Source organism: Homalodisca vitripennis, chromosome 1 (assembly GCF_021130785.1).
Source record: "Homalodisca vitripennis isolate AUS2020 chromosome 1, UT_GWSS_2.1, whole genome shotgun sequence".
Taxonomy (NCBI): Eukaryota; Metazoa; Arthropoda; class Insecta; order Hemiptera; family Cicadellidae; genus Homalodisca; species Homalodisca vitripennis.
In genome coordinates, this window is record NC_060207.1 from 88,436,744 (window position 1) to 88,454,492 (window position 17,749).

Sequence of the window (17,749 nt, forward strand, 5' to 3'; positions counted from 1 at the left end):
TATGTTTCACAGCTCTCACACTCCCAGTATCAAGTAACAGAAGAGCCAGTTCATATATTATACATTCAGATATTACTGATGTAAATTAAGTTGTAAAATTATTATAAATCTTATTTTTGTATTTAGTTCGATTTCAAATCAGTTTCTTACAAGAATATTCATTTAAATGATTACTAGTATTTAGGAAGTTTAGTATGTTTTTCTTTTTTTATTTGAATGTATACTAAAATTTGGTCATTTTGATTAAACTTTTCTTAACTATAAAATATTAAAACATCCTTATGTGAGAAAGGTTTTGTTTTATTTGGTATAACAGGTTTTATCAGATGGAAAGTTGTTGGAAGAATTAACCCTACAACTGGCGGTCATTTCATCCTGTAGTGTAGAGATGTTTTAGAGCACACAAGGTTTTTTTATTAATTGAAAATATAAATTAGGAGCTGCTTGATTATCTTATTAGGCATTCCAATTTAGCAATGTTGAGGCTGATTTACATAAAGCTAACCATATAGTTATATGTATAAAAATATATTTTTTTCTGAACTAGAAAAAGAATAATATTTGCATTTAACATATAACAAAATTGGCCATACCATCTTTTAGTTGAAACAAATTTTTAATGTAATAACAATTTTGAAAAAATGTTATAAAATTTGGGGGGACCATGCCTATGAAATCGGCCATTGTGAGAATAATGTAAATGTGAGATAGCCATTTTGTGTCAAATTTCATCTAGTTCAGAAAACCATAAACTTTATACACATATATGAAACCGTAATAAAGGTATGAAACAAAAAGTTGTTATGTATATAAATTATGCAAATCGGGTGCATATATAGAAGTTTGGTAATACAGGTTTTGCTAATACAATTGTTAATGAATATAAATTATACTGCATATGTTCCTAGTCAAAATGAAATGTATACAACAGCAATAATATAAATTCCATAACTCATTTTTTGAAAGTATAAAAAAAGTTACATTTTGTCATTATGCCATGAAAAATTTGTATACCGCAAAGTATAATGTGTATTTTAAATTTGTATTACATCAAAATTTATAAATTTATGGTTTATAACTGATGGGAAATTGTATGTAGTTTTACTACATTAACTATGTCTAAATATATAGAATAATACCAAATTTACAGAATAAAAGAAAAATTTTAATCTACGATAGCATACACAGTGTTCCTAAATTAGCTAATCTTTATGTAAATCAGCCTGAACATTGCTAAATTGGAATGCCTAATAAGAAAATCAAACAGGTATATTCAATATAATATGATTTCACTAAGATATTGTCTACATCTGACCCATCACTAGATTCATTTTCTGAAACCTGCTTTGCCAGTTCCCTCAAATCACTTGGTCATAGCACAATCCATCACAGTAAAGGTAGTCTACAATAAATCACTAATTTATCACCAATATTTTAGAAAAAATTAATTTCTTATAATCTGACCAAGACAACATGTTTATTCCAACTACATTGGTTACTTAAATAACCATTTATAAGTGACAAATAATGATCCTAGGATGATCCAAACGGTTATCATATATATAACCAAAGAAATTACAGTAAATATGTTTCTTGTGAAAACTATCTATTTACCAAGGTAAATTGTTACTTCAGAACTAAGTGTTGGAAATAATGTTTAGTAAGTGAAAAACAATAACAAACTATGTGAAATGAATGTTAACCAAGTGATTTTTCAATAGCCTACTCATAGTCAATAATTTATCAAACAGATTTCAGTAAAAAGATATTTTTGTACTGTAAAATATATTTAATTGTGCTCAACATCCATCAACATCAATGGTCAATGTCTTTATTCGGTTAGTATCAATACTGATACTCTTTTAGCATATTTGTAATTACAAAAACCGTAGACCATGATATTTGGTGCAGCTATCAAGAGCAACTGAAACGGCTGGTATTAGTTGTGTGCCAGTTGCAGGGTTAACAAGCTTTTACAAAACTGATAGCACACTATGAACTAGCTCATCTAATAGCATATGTTATTGATGCTACTACTATTAAGGAAAGTTCAGCTCAATTCGTTGCATATAGGTGATGATGGCATAATCTAAGATGACATCATCCAACAAATCCGACAGAGATAGGACCATCAATCTCAATGGAATATTTGTATTAGTTTTTCTATGAATGGGGCTTCTGTTTACAGTTGTGAGTCACTAACCAATTGAGTTATGTGACATACCAGCTACAAATAGCTTGTTAATATGTTTCAATACAGTATTGAACACATTTTGTTGTGTTGTCAGGTTTGTTGAAACTGATATTTACATATAAAAGTTCATTAAATGTAAGTTATATAAGTACAGTAATCTGGTGCCTAATACTTATCAGGAGCAAAGAATCTGTGTGACTGACTATTTGTGATCCAAGGGACTTCCACCTCTTATCTGACCTCAAACTTCATCTTAATACTCAAAATTTGGTGAAGGATCATGAATGTAAACATATAGTGGATAACAAACTTAATTCTCCAACAGTTAATATTGTGCTAAGTGATTTGTCTCTCTATTTATATTTATAAAATAACAATAGAATTGTGTATATGACAATTTTTTAGTTTGTGTGCCAATAAATATGAAAGAAATATATCTCCTCTTATTAAAGTAGAAGTACTATATGAAAGGTCCTGAAAAGTTGATGAAATAATTACCAATCTATCGCTAGCACTATCACACTGTTGTAGTAGATTAAGCTGAAAGTATGTTAGCAGCAGTTGTCCCAAAGTAAAAATGTAAATCTATTTAATAAATTACTTAAATCCTTGATTTTTCATTGAAGGATTTTAATGGAAATAAAAGAGGAATTTACAAAATTAACTGTGAAGATTGTGATGAAATTTACATTGGCCAGACAAAACGAACCATTAAAACAATATTTAAAGAACACGAAAGATATTATAAATATGGACAAACTCAAAAACCAGCTATTGCCAAACATGCATTAGAAACAAATCACACTTTTAAACATTATTAAAACAAGTCCATAAGCAAGAAGAACTTGACGCTTATGAAACATTATACATAACAAAACATAAAGATAAAATATTGAACAATGATTTTGGACCGATTCAAAATTCACCCTTCCTTTAACCCTTTCCGGGCCAGGCGGCAATATATTGCCGCCACAGATCGTGTCTGAAAAGTGTCAGGCGGCAATATATTGCCATCGGTGACATACGCGAAAAGCGCCAGCCTTGATATTCGTCGTTTTCTTAAATAAATACGACGTCAAATGATTAAAGTTTTATGTTTTTTTATTCCCTGGTATATTTATAGATAATTAATATGAATATAATTTTTATTTTGGAGGTCTATGCATTTTTATTTCGTAATTGTCACGTGACATTATCAGCTGACTCGATCTATTGTTGTTAATTCTTTATGCTTTAGTGTAATCGTACTATTTTATGCTGGATTCTCCTTTATTATTTTATTTTGTGGTTGTAAATATTAGTAGTGTTAGTAGTTACGTGCTTAGCTATTGTGTGTAGTAGTTACAATGACTGACAATTTGCGATCTCACGGGATTGTAAGTAGCATATTTGTAAATAGAAAAAGTGTAAGTAAGTTTCAAATAAAACTGTGTAAATATTTCTTGGTAAATAGTGTTTTTAACTGTATTGAAACTGTTTATGGATCCTACAATCATCTGTTTACCGGTAAATCCATAATGTGAATATTTATTTTAAGTTTCTTGCAGTGTAAGAGTCAGTTGCTTTATCACTTGTTGCGAAGTACAATTATGCGTATTTATACAAAATGTGTCATAAAAAATTTATTTATGAGAGAAATAACACAAAATTTTGTATGGTTGCTCCTTTCTAAATGTACAATATAATAAAATAGCTTCCCACAGTAAAATTATTTTTCCTTTTTTAGTTATTTACAAATAAAAATATAAAAAAATTTATTGTAATCTATTAAAACACTATTTTTTTTTTAATTTTAAATTACTTAAAACTACATCTATATATTTCTTGTTGATAGTATACATCTATACGAGTAATTTGGTGCAACTTTTAGGTCATTCTCTAATTGTTATGAAAAGTTATAAATTTTAATCTTAGAGACTGCAAAATCGCCAATTTTAGCCTGGCACTTTTGACTAGTCACAAGGGATATGATATGTGAAAAAATTTTGCAACATCTCATATTTGGTCCTGGCCCTGAAAGGGTTAAAATATAATAAAATTCTTTTTGACCCATACTTTTATACGTATATTCTTATTTATTTTATTTTACTTTATATTAAACAAATCTTGTATTAAGCTTTACTCAGCTGATAATTAATTTGTAATATTAAATATTTATATTATTCAAGTTGGTTTTTCACACCTGATGATGGCATCTTTGATGCTGAAAGGCCTCGTGTATAAAAATAAAATTATTGGATAATTGAGACTTTTCTTTCATTAATTATTAGAAAAATACTTCAATCCTGTTCAGGATGTTATGTGAAATATTAATGGGTTAATTGTATGTTAGTTTAATGTGATTACATTGAAGTATGCTTAATATTAAGCATTTAGTTTCCAATAAGAAGAAGCTGGTAAAATGTGTACATTGAAGTAGTTTATGTTCAACGTAAACTAGCAGTAGTCTAGTAATATCAAAGTGTTTCAGATGAATCCATTTAGAAAAATATGTAACTCCTGTTCAAGGATGTTGATGGGTGTAGTATGAGTGGGCTAAAGTAACTTGTACAATAGCTTAACTCGGTCACACTGAAGTTGTTTGTACTGAATGTAATTTAGCATTAGTAGTATCAAAGTGTTTACAGATAAATCCATTTAGTAAATCAAGTGACCTCTTCAACAATGTTGATAACTTTGAATATGATTAGAGAACATTAAACTCGTATTATATCTAATTATAGGTCCTAAGGTAAGAAAGATTTAACTATCTGGAATGTGTCCCCAACTAGATGATTATTAATCTCTAGATTTTATCCTTGTATATATGTTTTTGACAAAGTCAGTTTTAACAACTTTATTATTTTGATGATAAGGGATTGTAAATAAAAATTATATAAATGGGAAGTTTTTATTCTCCAGTAATTTTTATAATCGTATGCTTTTTATATCTTATTATCTTAACCTTTTTTTTATAAGTATACTTTTAAAATTTTGCCTCTGCGGTCAGTGTCCACTCTGTCTACCTTCTGTTAGCAAGTCACTGACACAACTTCGGTAAAAATCAACCATTTTATATCTATTAATGAATATTAAAAATGTCTCCGTAAACTGAGAATCTTGCCAACTGTGAAGTACATGCTCTTATTTGCTTTCTTGGCACTAAAAGTGTAAAGGCATCTCAAACTCACCGTCAGAATAAATTATGAAGTGTATACACAAAACATTATGAGTGGTTGTGCCTGAAAAGTGTGAGCCTTCAATGTTGGTGCAGAACCCACATGGACTTCATCCAACCTGACTTAAGTTTTACTTTACTGTATTATACATACCATTTATTTCCAAACAAATATTTTGCAGATATGCCTTTTTCAGGTATTGAATAGGTACAAATAGCTGCCATTGGCAAAATAAAATAAAAATTCAAATATGTGCAGTTTTGTGTAGTTTATAGACTAAAATTATTTGTTGGATAAATATTATATATTAAAAAGTTAAGTCAAGCAACAAACTTTATGTTGGAAAATTTGTTTGGATTGATCCATTTGTCAATGTAGGCCTACTATTGACACAAAAAAATCATTATTTTTCCTGTCAGATTTAATCAGAAAATGGACTCATATGTATCTTATCTTAAAACTTGATCAAGTTACTCAATATTGTAACCACGTCATCATCCATAGTCCATTATTGAACATAGATTCATTGTAATGGTTTATGTACCTTTAAAGTGAAAAGTAAGATAACTGTTATACGTCTGTTCTTAAAATTATTGTAAATACTTGCCATCTGATGCTTCTCTCTACAATAAATACTCCTTATGTGTGTGCCACTCATAGTTATTAACTACATTAAAATTGGATTTATAGATTTATTTTTTGTTGCATGTATTTCAGAAATAGCTTTCTTTTATACAGATTTGTGACATAACTATGCAGATGCATATCGGGTTATCAACAGAATTCCTTTATTCATGTTTAACTACTTTTAGCTACAAGATTAATTATGACAAATATAAGTAAAGGACTAACCAAATACTAACTTATATTTACTAGGACTTTTACATTTACTAACCAAATTTTAAGAGATAACCAATTATGATATTGCTTCCGTTAACCCCTTGAGTGCCTTGCTGTAACCTCTGTTGTTATGTTTTACAATTTTACTAAACTATTACTAATACAATTTATATGGCTGTGGATATATATTGTTAGTAATAGGGTAATAAACTGTTTCCAAATCCCCATTAACACAGTTGTTCCAAATAAGCTAAAGCTTATTTTAGAACAAGCTAAGTGTAAATAAAATATTATTTTGGCTAGTTCTTGTTTTATGAGCTGAAACAAAAACACTGCAATAAGAACTGGCTTTTAGTTTTGGCACTACATCAAGATTTGGTAGTTCCACTTGGGTTGCGGGAGATTCCATGCCATGACTTTTGGAGGACTAAATTTCTGAGAAATTTTTGTAAATAATGTTAAACATTAAGTTTATTTTTAGTAAACTTAAAACTGCAACAAAAATATGTCATAATAGTTCATTGCTTTGTTTGACTTTTATTTTGTGGTCAAATGTTTTGTTGACACTGCATTAAGTAATTTGTTTGACTAAATTTATCATTTTATAGGAGAGGTCATGTCTGATAGATATTTTTGACTTAAATAACAGCTGATTAGGAAATGTGGAGAAGCTTTTGAAATACTTTGTTTTGCACTTTTAAGATTAAATTTGAGATATGCTTATCTATTGTTGAAAATACTTGAAGGTTATCTGAGTGAAGAATTATCACTTCCTAAGCTGCCTTCTTGCAGGCTTTACTCTATCTAATGTCTGCTGTGTTACTTTTGATTATACCTTTATTATACCATTAAGCAACAAATGGTATATATATATATATATATATATATATATATATATATATATATATATATATATACACACATTTTTTTAAATCAATACACAATATACAAGAATATTTTTTTAGTACAAGTAGAGTTCTTTATGAAATATGTAGCATAAATTGTAATGATTGCATCAATTGATTTAAAAAAAGTTGTTGTAGATGTACTAAAAAGAACAGATTGAACTTGGGAGTTGGTCACAATTTCAATATAGGGGTGATGGGATTAAGGGTTTTGGTATTTTGAGGTAGAAGGTTGAAAACTTTCTGTTCAGCATAAACAAAATTTTCTTTTAAGCAGTTGTTAAATGTTGGGACGTTGAGACTAAAACTGTGTTGTGTCTTTTTTAGCATAATTTGTATTTGTTCTGTATTATCTTGTTTGCAAGTATTATTACTTCTTGAGTGTACACTGTTTTAAAGGTTTCGCTATGGCTTCATCTATTCTTGAGGTCTCGCAGTAACCTTATATATAGCTGCTTTTAGATTGAAATTATTCCTCTGGAAGTTTCTGACTGGATCTTTTTCATCTATCTTCATTGATGATTTTTTTTTAAGTTGTTCTTGTGTTTGCAGTAATCTTCTGCCTCAAATTTCTTACTCTTTCAGGTTACACTTTTTTTTTATTATTCATCACAATTTGTTCACAAACATGGTCTCCAGTTATTTAAATTTCTTTACTGATCATGTAAAGTTATACTTTAGATGATATGATTTTGTGTCATGTATTGAGGTGGTTTTTAGGTACTCTTCTTTTATTTGAATTCTGTCAACCGTTCATTTTTTGTTTAAAAATTGTTGGTTCACTCTTCCCTGTGTAAAGTTTAAAAAAAAGATATACTCTTAACATGCTTTTTACTATATTACCAATAGAATAGAGCTATTTTAGTACAATTAAGGCCTATTAAAACCTAATTTAAAATTTATTTTTTAATAATATGTAGACAAAACGTTTGTAAACAATTTTGTTTTGGTTTAAGTTTGTGTTGCATTGTATGTGTGATTGCAAGTAAGGACAACATTTAAGAGCATTTTCTCTAAAAATATTAAAATTTAATAAGAAAAACCATTTTATTGGCATGTGACAAACAATAGCCTACCATCACATAAGATAGGCCAAGCAAAGCACTTCTTATAATATTTACTATTGACTATATAAACACAAACGTTGATATTGAATAATACTCACAGTTTTTATATAAAACACCAACAAATTGAGTTTGTAGGCAAAAACATTTAGTATAGGCTATATTTAGGCTACATTTAAGAGAACACATGGACAACATTAGCAAGTCAGTCGGTTTTGCACTTGTAAAGCACAAATACACTTTCTGTTGACGTTTATACCACTATTATTTCTGGTTCAATAATAGTTTTAAAACACTAACTTATAAACAAAGCACAAGTCAAAACAACATGACACCAACATAGCAATAAACTGCATGCAGCTAACACGCAAACCATATAATGCACATAGACATATAAAATAACATTTTGATACCATGGAGTAAACGGTTTCGTTAGCAGTGCAAAAAATAAAGTGATTAGGTAAACACGTCAAGTAGTGATTTTCTTAACTACCTGAGGTGGCAGAAAACCTTAGCAAACATGTCTTATCAACATGAGTGGTCTGGTAAATCATCAATTGTTTCTCAAAAGGCAAATTTACAGTATATCTAGCAATGCTGTGATATTGAAATAGTTTAATATTTTTGGTCTGGAAGCAGCTGTTGTGGCATCCATCTTGTTGAAAATTATCTCATATCCAAGATATCAGTTAAGATGTCATGCAACCTCTCTTTAAGGCACTAGGTAAAAAATTAATAATATTGAAAAAATATGCAAGTATGCATGGGGTAGCAAAAATGGCTCAGCACTGGAAAACATTTAATCAGCACTGGAAGTTTGATTGATCATTCCAAATGATCAATTCTGGTTAGGACAAAGGCAAGAATGTATTTAATTTATTTGTCAGTTGAGGCAGTGCATTATTATTTATAAATTATGTGCTGACCTCATTTTTCACATGCGTAATAAACTTTCTGTCAATGCTTATTATGTTATGGTGTAAACACAATATAGGTGTTCTTTACACTACTAACCTTTCAGGATAAGTTTATCATATATTAACTGATTTTTCACATTCAGATTACATAATTTTGCTCTTGTATTTCTTTGGTCGGATGAAGATGTTCTGTTTCAGTTTAACTTGGCCATCAAAGACCTGCCGGAAGTGTTAGCTGAGGCCAAGAAGGCGATGGGTAGTTCTGGCTCTCGGCTGCCTCTCTGTGTGGAGATATCTCTCAGAACCAATGAACAAGTATGTATATCAGGTTTCTCATCAAACAGAGTTGTAAAAGTATAACAGATGAATCAATGGGAAGTGGTGTAGGTAAATGTCATAAGTCTATTAAAATTGTTGTTTTACAAAACTCCTATCTTCTTTATTAAGCCCAAGCAGCCTTGGATGCAGCTATCATTATTGATGGTGGTTTTATAACTAATGTGGCTGTACTGAGTTCTAAGTTTGAAGAATACTTTACTTCCATAAAGCAGTATCAAGAGGAACTTGAGGTTTTAAACATATCTCAAGCTTTTTTTCACATATCTCATATCTCAAGAAATTTCCACCCATATCATTGTCACTTAATAGGTCACTATCAAGAACCGTAACATTCTCTCAGCCTGTTAGATTATTGATATTTCTATGTTTGTTGTCAAAGGTATATCTTGTATTGTTGCTACTTTACTTGTATCATTGTTCTTATAGAGTTCACATTACTTTTATTTTTGTAATATTATGCTGACTCTGAATAAGTCCCTTCAAACTTTAGACCAGTTTCTGTTATTGGTATAATATCATTATTATTTAAATGGGAAAGAGACTCCTTTGTTTTCAAAAAGTGAAGGCAACCAACAATTTTTATGTGGCAAACTTAGTCATCATATTCTACAAACAGCTTATCATTACTTCCTTCCAGAAAGGGTAACAAAAATAATTATTGCATTATTTCATGACCCTTTCATATTTTCTTCTTATTTATTCCAAATGTTTTCTTTGTTTTCCTATATTTATCTTGTGTATGATTAAAATTCATTGCTAAATGGTTTGCCAGCGCTATCTTGAGAATGGCTTGACCAATTCGGCTAGTAAAAACAATGTTGAAGCCGGAGGAAGGGTTTTATAAAGAAAATTTTGAAAAATTGTTCTGTAATATTTTTGAATTTAGGAAAATAATTATAATATTCATAAAACAATTCAAACCTAACTAACAATACACAGCTAATGATCGTTTCAGGTGAAGTCTCTCAAAGAAGCTTATACATTTTTTTATATTTAAGTTTTAGAAAATATTAAATACATTTAGAGTGCTTGATCAGTATAATCAGAATGATGTAACCTGGCTCCTGGACCCTCGGCTACCTGTGACTGGCCCAGGCCATTTCCCGGCACTCTCAGCCGCCGGTAGCTGTTTCCTTAATGACTCACCTACTAGCTTCCTCACTAGATAAATAAACCTTATTACCTGACAAGAGCAAATATGATAAAAAACCAAACGATAGTGTAGGTAGTCTGTTTAAAGTTTGTAACAATAAAGTTAACTTTGTATAACAATATGACAATGAAACTACATTATAAATGTAAAATGATATTACAAAACTAATATTTCAAGGTAGTTTATTAGTGGCATGATTTATAACAAGTGTCACAAGGGAAACCTGTATTTTGTGTTATAACGAAACCGTCACTTGGAACATTGAGCTTCCGCAGTGGAAGTCTGGCTAAAGGTGACTATTATGACTAATATGTTTCCGATAAGTGATTGATTAAAAGCTTACAAGTTAATGGAGTTAGGATAATAACTCCAAACATGATGTTATTGAGAGAGCTGCCCACCCTATAATAGTGAGATAAACATTTTAGATTGTCTTAACTCTTCGCACGCCACTAATAAATCCATTAACTGTCCTATGAAGACAAGTAAAAAATTTTGTTTATTTAAGTTCAAAGATAATTTTTATTATAACAAAATTATAAAACAGGGTATTTTACTAAAATTAGTATATTTATTGATAAAAATAAAAAAGAACTATATAAAAAAAATGTTTATTTAAAATCAATTTTAATTTTATTAAAATGTAATTAAACTGAAAAGCAGTAATACTTGCCACAGATATGTTTGTTTATTCCGTCTATAGGAGACGGAAGCTGCATCTGGGTCTGAGAATGAGCAGAATGGTTCTACAGTCGTCTTCCCCTAGGGAGGCGTCTGACCTTCTCTCACTAAGTAGATCAGTGTCTTCTCGGGTTGTGGGTCTGATTACGGGACATGCTTACCTGAGGAAGCATCTTCACAGAGTATGTAATCCTTCAGGAGGATCTGTTCTGTAGAATGTGTGACGAGCAGGAGGAAACTGCTGAACAACTGCACTTTGAGTGCCCTGCAATAGCAAGGGAGCGGTATGCCATATTTGGTAGTTTGGACAAGGGTGGCGAATTTCACCATAAGGATCTGATCGGTTGTTTTCAGCGGTTTGTAAAACTGCTGAAACCATAGACTGGTCGGCCACATGGTGTGTTTCCGGGGTGCGCTACAGGCCTTTCAGGCTTAAACACATGGCAATAGGCTGCCCCATAGAAGAAGAAGAAGACGAGCATGTGGTCGGAGTTGGACAAAGGGCAGCAGAGTCGAGGTCGATTATAAATACTTCCTTGCCAACTGCGATAAGCACAGAGCATGCAATGGGCATTCAAAGGCCTGTTGTGAACTGAAAAAAATTTCCAAGAGACATAACCTATAATATAGGATATAACTGTATTTTGTGTTTTGGTCAAAGTCTTACCATTCTAATATATCCATCTATGGCGCGGGAAAGGTTAATCTTGAGGATCTAGTCTTCTTTTCCCAATCTTTTAGGAGAGCTTTGCTATACGAGAAAGATATTCCACAGCCTGGCTCAGACCCTACCATAAAGGATTATGTACCTATTTAGGGTAGGATAACTGATTTTTTGTTTCCACGAATGCTCTCGTGGCTCGGCAGCCAACCGAGAGTAACTCTGTTCTTCTTTGTCTGTTCCACTAGAACATTCTTACATTCCCATACTGCTTTCAAGTCTAACGAGGAAGCGTCAAGTGCCTTTAGTGCAGCTTGGTTATCAGAGAGGATTACGTATTCTGCTCCTATTGGCCTCTTGTATGAGTTTTTTTGTGCACGATTCTATTGCCATGACTTTTGCTTGGAAGACCATGGCGTGTTTTCCCAGGAGCACTGCTACGTTAACTCTGCAACCAGAGGAGTGTATCACAGAACCCCTTCAAGTGCCAGAGTATGACAGGAGCTCATTGTCCCTGAGATGTTTATGCACATCATATAATATTCAAACTTTTGAAATCTCTATAATCACCCAAACATCTTCTGTTTTTTATTTTTCACATATCTTTAATTTAAGAACGGCTTGTAATAAATTGAAATTTGTTATATAGTGTTACAACTTTAAAAGCGTAATTACGGTAATATTAGTTGATCTATTACCTGCACCCACAACTGATGACACATGTGTCTAGGAAACTATGATGCTTGAGACGTGGTGTATCGGAATACGCACTGATCTGGTGGATCCAACAATGCGAGTGACATACCCACTGTATACTAGGATGGGTATACTGCTAAAGTCTTTGGTCACACTGACGCGTGTCACGCCAGCTTACAAGTTGTCACGCAACAAGTCCGACTACGTTATGTGCTACCGGATCTACGTGGGTGAGCCACAGCTTCTTGGACTTGGTAAGCTGTTGTTTTTCTTTTGTAGAGTCTAGATACCAACTTAACAGAATTAGCTTATTGTGTAACCATTTGAAACCGTAAAGAGTGGGATCAAATGGGAGTTAAAATCAGGAATGGAAGGTATAAAAAAGTTGGTGTGGAAGGATTAGTTGGATAAGCCATGCTAATATTGATTCCCAATTGATTTGAATTGAAGAACATTATTTGCTTCAGCCTGTTATGATTGGATCTCTGATACTTTGTAAAAAATATCAACTCCTCCATTTACTTTCCTTTGCCACACTGGTCAGACTTTTATGGTTACCAAACTAAAAATATTTTCTTCTAATAAAGAATTTTAGAGAAAACCTTTTATTGTCTGATTGAAGTTCATTATAACAAAGAAATAAAAATGTTTAACCCTTTTAGCCCCAAGAGCCTATATGCATATAGGCTCTACCTCTTAAGTCATAAAATGCCAAAAGCCTTTATTTAGGCTCAAGCTAGGTTGGTGGTGAAATGCTAAGAGCCTATATTTAGGCTTGGACAAGTTCAGATGTGCCAAAAGCCTTTATTTATGCTCTCAATATTTTCTTGCAGTAAGTACAAACCATTTATTGACTGTATTTAATTAATTAGTTTATTAATTATATAATTATAATAATTAATAAATAATTAATAATAAATAATTAATTACATATTTATATAATTAATTAATTAATTAGTACTGATTTATGCATGTTATGTCAAACGTACTATATTATTAGATACTATGGCTATACAAATGTATATCGTCTTGTTATTTTCTATACAGCCCTTGTATTTAATAATACAAGCTATGTAGCTATGGAGCTTTGTTGGTGCGGCTAAATATCACCTCCGATATAAATGGCCCTGGGAGTAAGAGTAAGTAAGTATGTAGAGGTAAATTTTAGGTGGAGTGGAATTAATGCTACATTTTTCATTTATATATTGCACTGGTATTGGTCACAACAAGGTCTAAAGTTAATGATAAATTTACTGTAACTGAAATAAGTACAAGTGAACAGTGATCGAAGTACATGAACAAATTGAGGAATTTATGTAATATTTGTAGGTCACAAATGTTTGTTGACATTGATGTATATCGAAGTTCAAAGTTCTTGAACTTGATAATCTGTTCTGATTTTTCTCAGCACTAAATCTGGCTCTTTCCATCTATATGAACAACCTAAACTACTTAAGCTATTCACATCTCTATATTCCTGAGAAATTTTTGTTTTCTGCACAGACATTAACATTTTGTAAAATGTCAGGTTTGGGTTAAGTGTATATGTCGGAAGATTAACAGGTTTCTTAAATTATACTGTTGGAACTTATAGCTTCATGTGTATAAAATATGTAATGTGACAAATATGGATAAAATTTAAATATATGTAAATTTAGTATGTCTCATAAATTGGGAAAATTTTGGTTGAAATATAAGTTTTTTTTAACTTATTACAAACAGCCTTAAAGCAAGAACATTGTTTAGTTTTTCTTATCACTATTGTGTTTATCAAAATGAACAGAAATCTTCTCTTTAAGATAAAATACTATACTTGATAAAATATTTTATTTAAAGGATAACAACTTGCAGTCAGTAGAAGCTAATCAAACCATTTCTATTGGTAAAGCCATCAGAAAAGCCATTTCAAACCTGGCACAAGTGTGTCCATAACTCAGATATATCTTAACCCTTTGAACCCCAGGCGACGAAATATCGTCGCCAAGTAAATATGCGATGATCCCCGCGGCGACGATGTATCGTCGCCAATGAAGATGCGAGAATCTCCAGGCGACGTAATATCGTTGCCGTGAAATATGCGTTTAATACATATTTATTTGAAACCGTAAAATACTTATTTTACGAGTATTAATACATATTTATGAGTATTTTAGTAAAATACAAATTATTTGTTAGTAATATAGTGTATTTAACCTTTCCAGCGTTATTGACGCGGATCCGCGGAGGGCCACTACAAGCTCGAAACGTTATTGCCGTGGATCCGCGTTTTTGCATTCTTTATTTTCTTACTGCTATGTTAGTTGAATATTTTGCTGCTAGATGTTTCTAGTATTCATGCGACATACAGACGGTTTGCCCCGCCTCGAATTATATTACAATGGGAGTGGCAGTGGCTTCTAATTGGCCAAACACTGTCTAGTGGGCGTGGCCCCCGCGGCATCCACAAAGTCATTGACGGGAGCTCCGTCAAGGCATCTAGCCAGTTAGTTAGCGAGAAGCGTCCGGTACTCGCACATGTATTTCTCGGTTATCGCTAATTTTCTGTTATGTCCTAATCTTTTTAAAGTAAATTATTAGTATTATATACAGTAGTGTCCAGTGTTTATTTAGTGTTTTTTACCATTACTCGTGTACAATGGTGAATCCAGACGATTCGGAGTTTGAAGATTTTGTTACCCGTGTTATGGACAAGACATTGGTAAGTGAATACGGAGACCGGATGGAAAGTGACAATGAAGACATTTTGCTTCATAATATAACTGATAGTGAACAAAGTGATAATGATGAACATCTATCAAGTGGTATGGAGGAGGCGGAGAATCTGGCTCTTAGTCCTATTCAGCTGCCCGAGCAAGAGTTGGCGCCTGAGCCAACCACATCTGCAATGCTCACACTCACTCCAACCACCCCCCCGCCGCCTTCACCGTCTACACTCACACACTCGGGACCCGCACTGTCGACACACACTCCACCCACACCTGTACCGCTCACGCCGCCTAGACATTGTACTAGCTTAGACCTGCACCTACCACATCCACACCATGTAAACGGCGTAGACATACCCAACCTATACAACCAAGACCTGGGCCCTGCACCTAAACGCACACGTCAATATAAGAAAAAAGGGAAGAAGAAACCAGAAGATGATGGCTACAAGGATGTCACTCACAACGACCCAGGTCCAAAGACATCTATACCGATTTTCAACATGAAATAAAGGTATAAATTTTACCCGAATCTTTCAACTCTGATACATCTCCAATTGATTATTTTTCTTTTGTTTTTTAACGAAGAGATCAGGCAGTACATTTGCGACGAAACAAACCATTTTGCTACCAAGCGAATAAAATGGACCTTTGACACCTTTATCTCGATGGAAACATTGGACCCCAATTACCGACACTGAACTAAAAGCATTTTTAGGTACAATCTTGAACATGGGCATTATTTCCCTTCCAAACATTGAATCCTATTTCTCCAAAAGCTGGGAGGCAATGATTCCGTTCTTCGGTGATGTCTTTTCGCAACGTGAGTTTTTGAATATATTTTGGATGCCTTCACTTCAAACCACAGTCAAGAGCGAAATAGACCCAAAAAAGTTACCTTATACAACAATAGTAAGTCATATGAAAGATGTCTGCAAGTTGTTTTACACGCCTGGGGATTTCGTCGCCGTGGATGAATCTACAATATCCTTCAAAGGTAAAATCAGTTTCAGGGTCTATAATCCCCAAAAACCTGTTAAGTTTTGGAATCAAATTGTTTGTTTTGTCAGATTCAAATAATGGGTACATATATGATTTCATTCCATACTTTGGAAAAGAAGACTTGATTGCCAACAGTCCACTGCTCAAAAACCACACAAATAGTAAAACTCCTAACTCAATCTGTTATTATGAAGGATCCAGCACAACCAATTACAGGCCTTCACGTATATACAGATCGTTATTACACCAGTCCTGAGTTAGCAAGTGAGCTGTTAGCTATGAAGTGCTACACAACTGGAACGGTTTATGACAAATCGTCTAGGACTGCCAAACAACACGAAAGAAAAAGGAAAGCACCTAGAAAAAGGACAAAATTTTATCGGAAAGGAAAGACAATTTACTTATCTTATCTTGGCGAGACAAAAGAGTAGTGAACATGTTGAGCACTAAAGGAAAAGGAAGCGTAAATGAAATGACTGAAGTGCCAAGCAAGTGGCCTAACATAACCCCCGACAAAGAAACCAGATGGTAGTGTTAGACTACATAAAACATATGGGAGGGGTCGATCGAAAGTGACCATTTTTATTTCCTCGTACCAATTCATGAGGCGTACTAGGAAATGGTACAGAAAAGTATTTTTCTGGCTATTGGAGGTATCAGTTGTGAATTCGTACATAATGTACACAGAAGTTCAAAAAAAAAGAAGACTTGAAGCCGATGTCACATGTGGAGTTTTAGACGCAGCCTTGTGCGTGACCTTGTATCCGAGCGAATGGCTCACAGACCAAACAAAAGGCGGTCCCGGGGCGCCCTGCAAAAAGACCGGAAGAGGAACGGCTAACCGGAAGGCATTTTCTCAAACAAAGGGACAAGAAATGGAACAGGTGTGTTGTTTGTAAGAAGAAAGGGTCTACGTCGAGAAACAACCTACGTCTGCAAGACCTGTCCTAATGAACCTGCTCTCCACCCAGATGAGTGTTTTTGAACATTAATCATACTAAACAAAAACTTTTAATAAAAATAAAAACACTCTTTGTCTAATTTGTATTTTTCTAATTTTATTAGTTTGTAATAAAGGCTAGTATATGTTTATCTGTAAAACTGTGTTTCATTCCAGTACATCTTGAATAAATGATAAAAAAAATTAGTGACAAATATACTGCTATTCTACGATATTCTCAAAAAGTTAAAAATTACCTAGCAGAGCCAAAAAGGGCTAAACAAATTTTATTTACCGTTAAAAATCTCTATTTTGACATAAAAAAACAAAAAAAAATTTGACTTTACACATTGGAAATAAAAAAAAATTGTAACGTAATCAAAGATCAGGTCCAATTTTTCATAACGCTTAAAGGGTTAAAATAACATCTATGCTCCAAAAAATATATTACTCTTTGTTGCTACAGCTGTATTTGTTTACAAAGCGGTCTAATG

General features: G+C 32.5%; 1 protein-coding gene across 1 annotated transcript in view; it reads left to right on the top strand.

Moving 5' to 3' along the window:
* Window positions 1-17,749, top strand: part of LOC124369009 (autophagy-related protein 13 homolog) — a 62,443-nt gene that overhangs the window by 19,522 nt on the left and 25,172 nt on the right. The window contains exons 3-4 of the mRNA XM_046826680.1: window positions 9,277-9,393; window positions 12,643-12,862. Coding sequence (XP_046682636.1) covers window positions 9,277-9,393; window positions 12,643-12,862 — 337 coding nt within the window. The remainder of the gene's footprint in view (window positions 1-9,276; window positions 9,394-12,642; window positions 12,863-17,749) is intronic.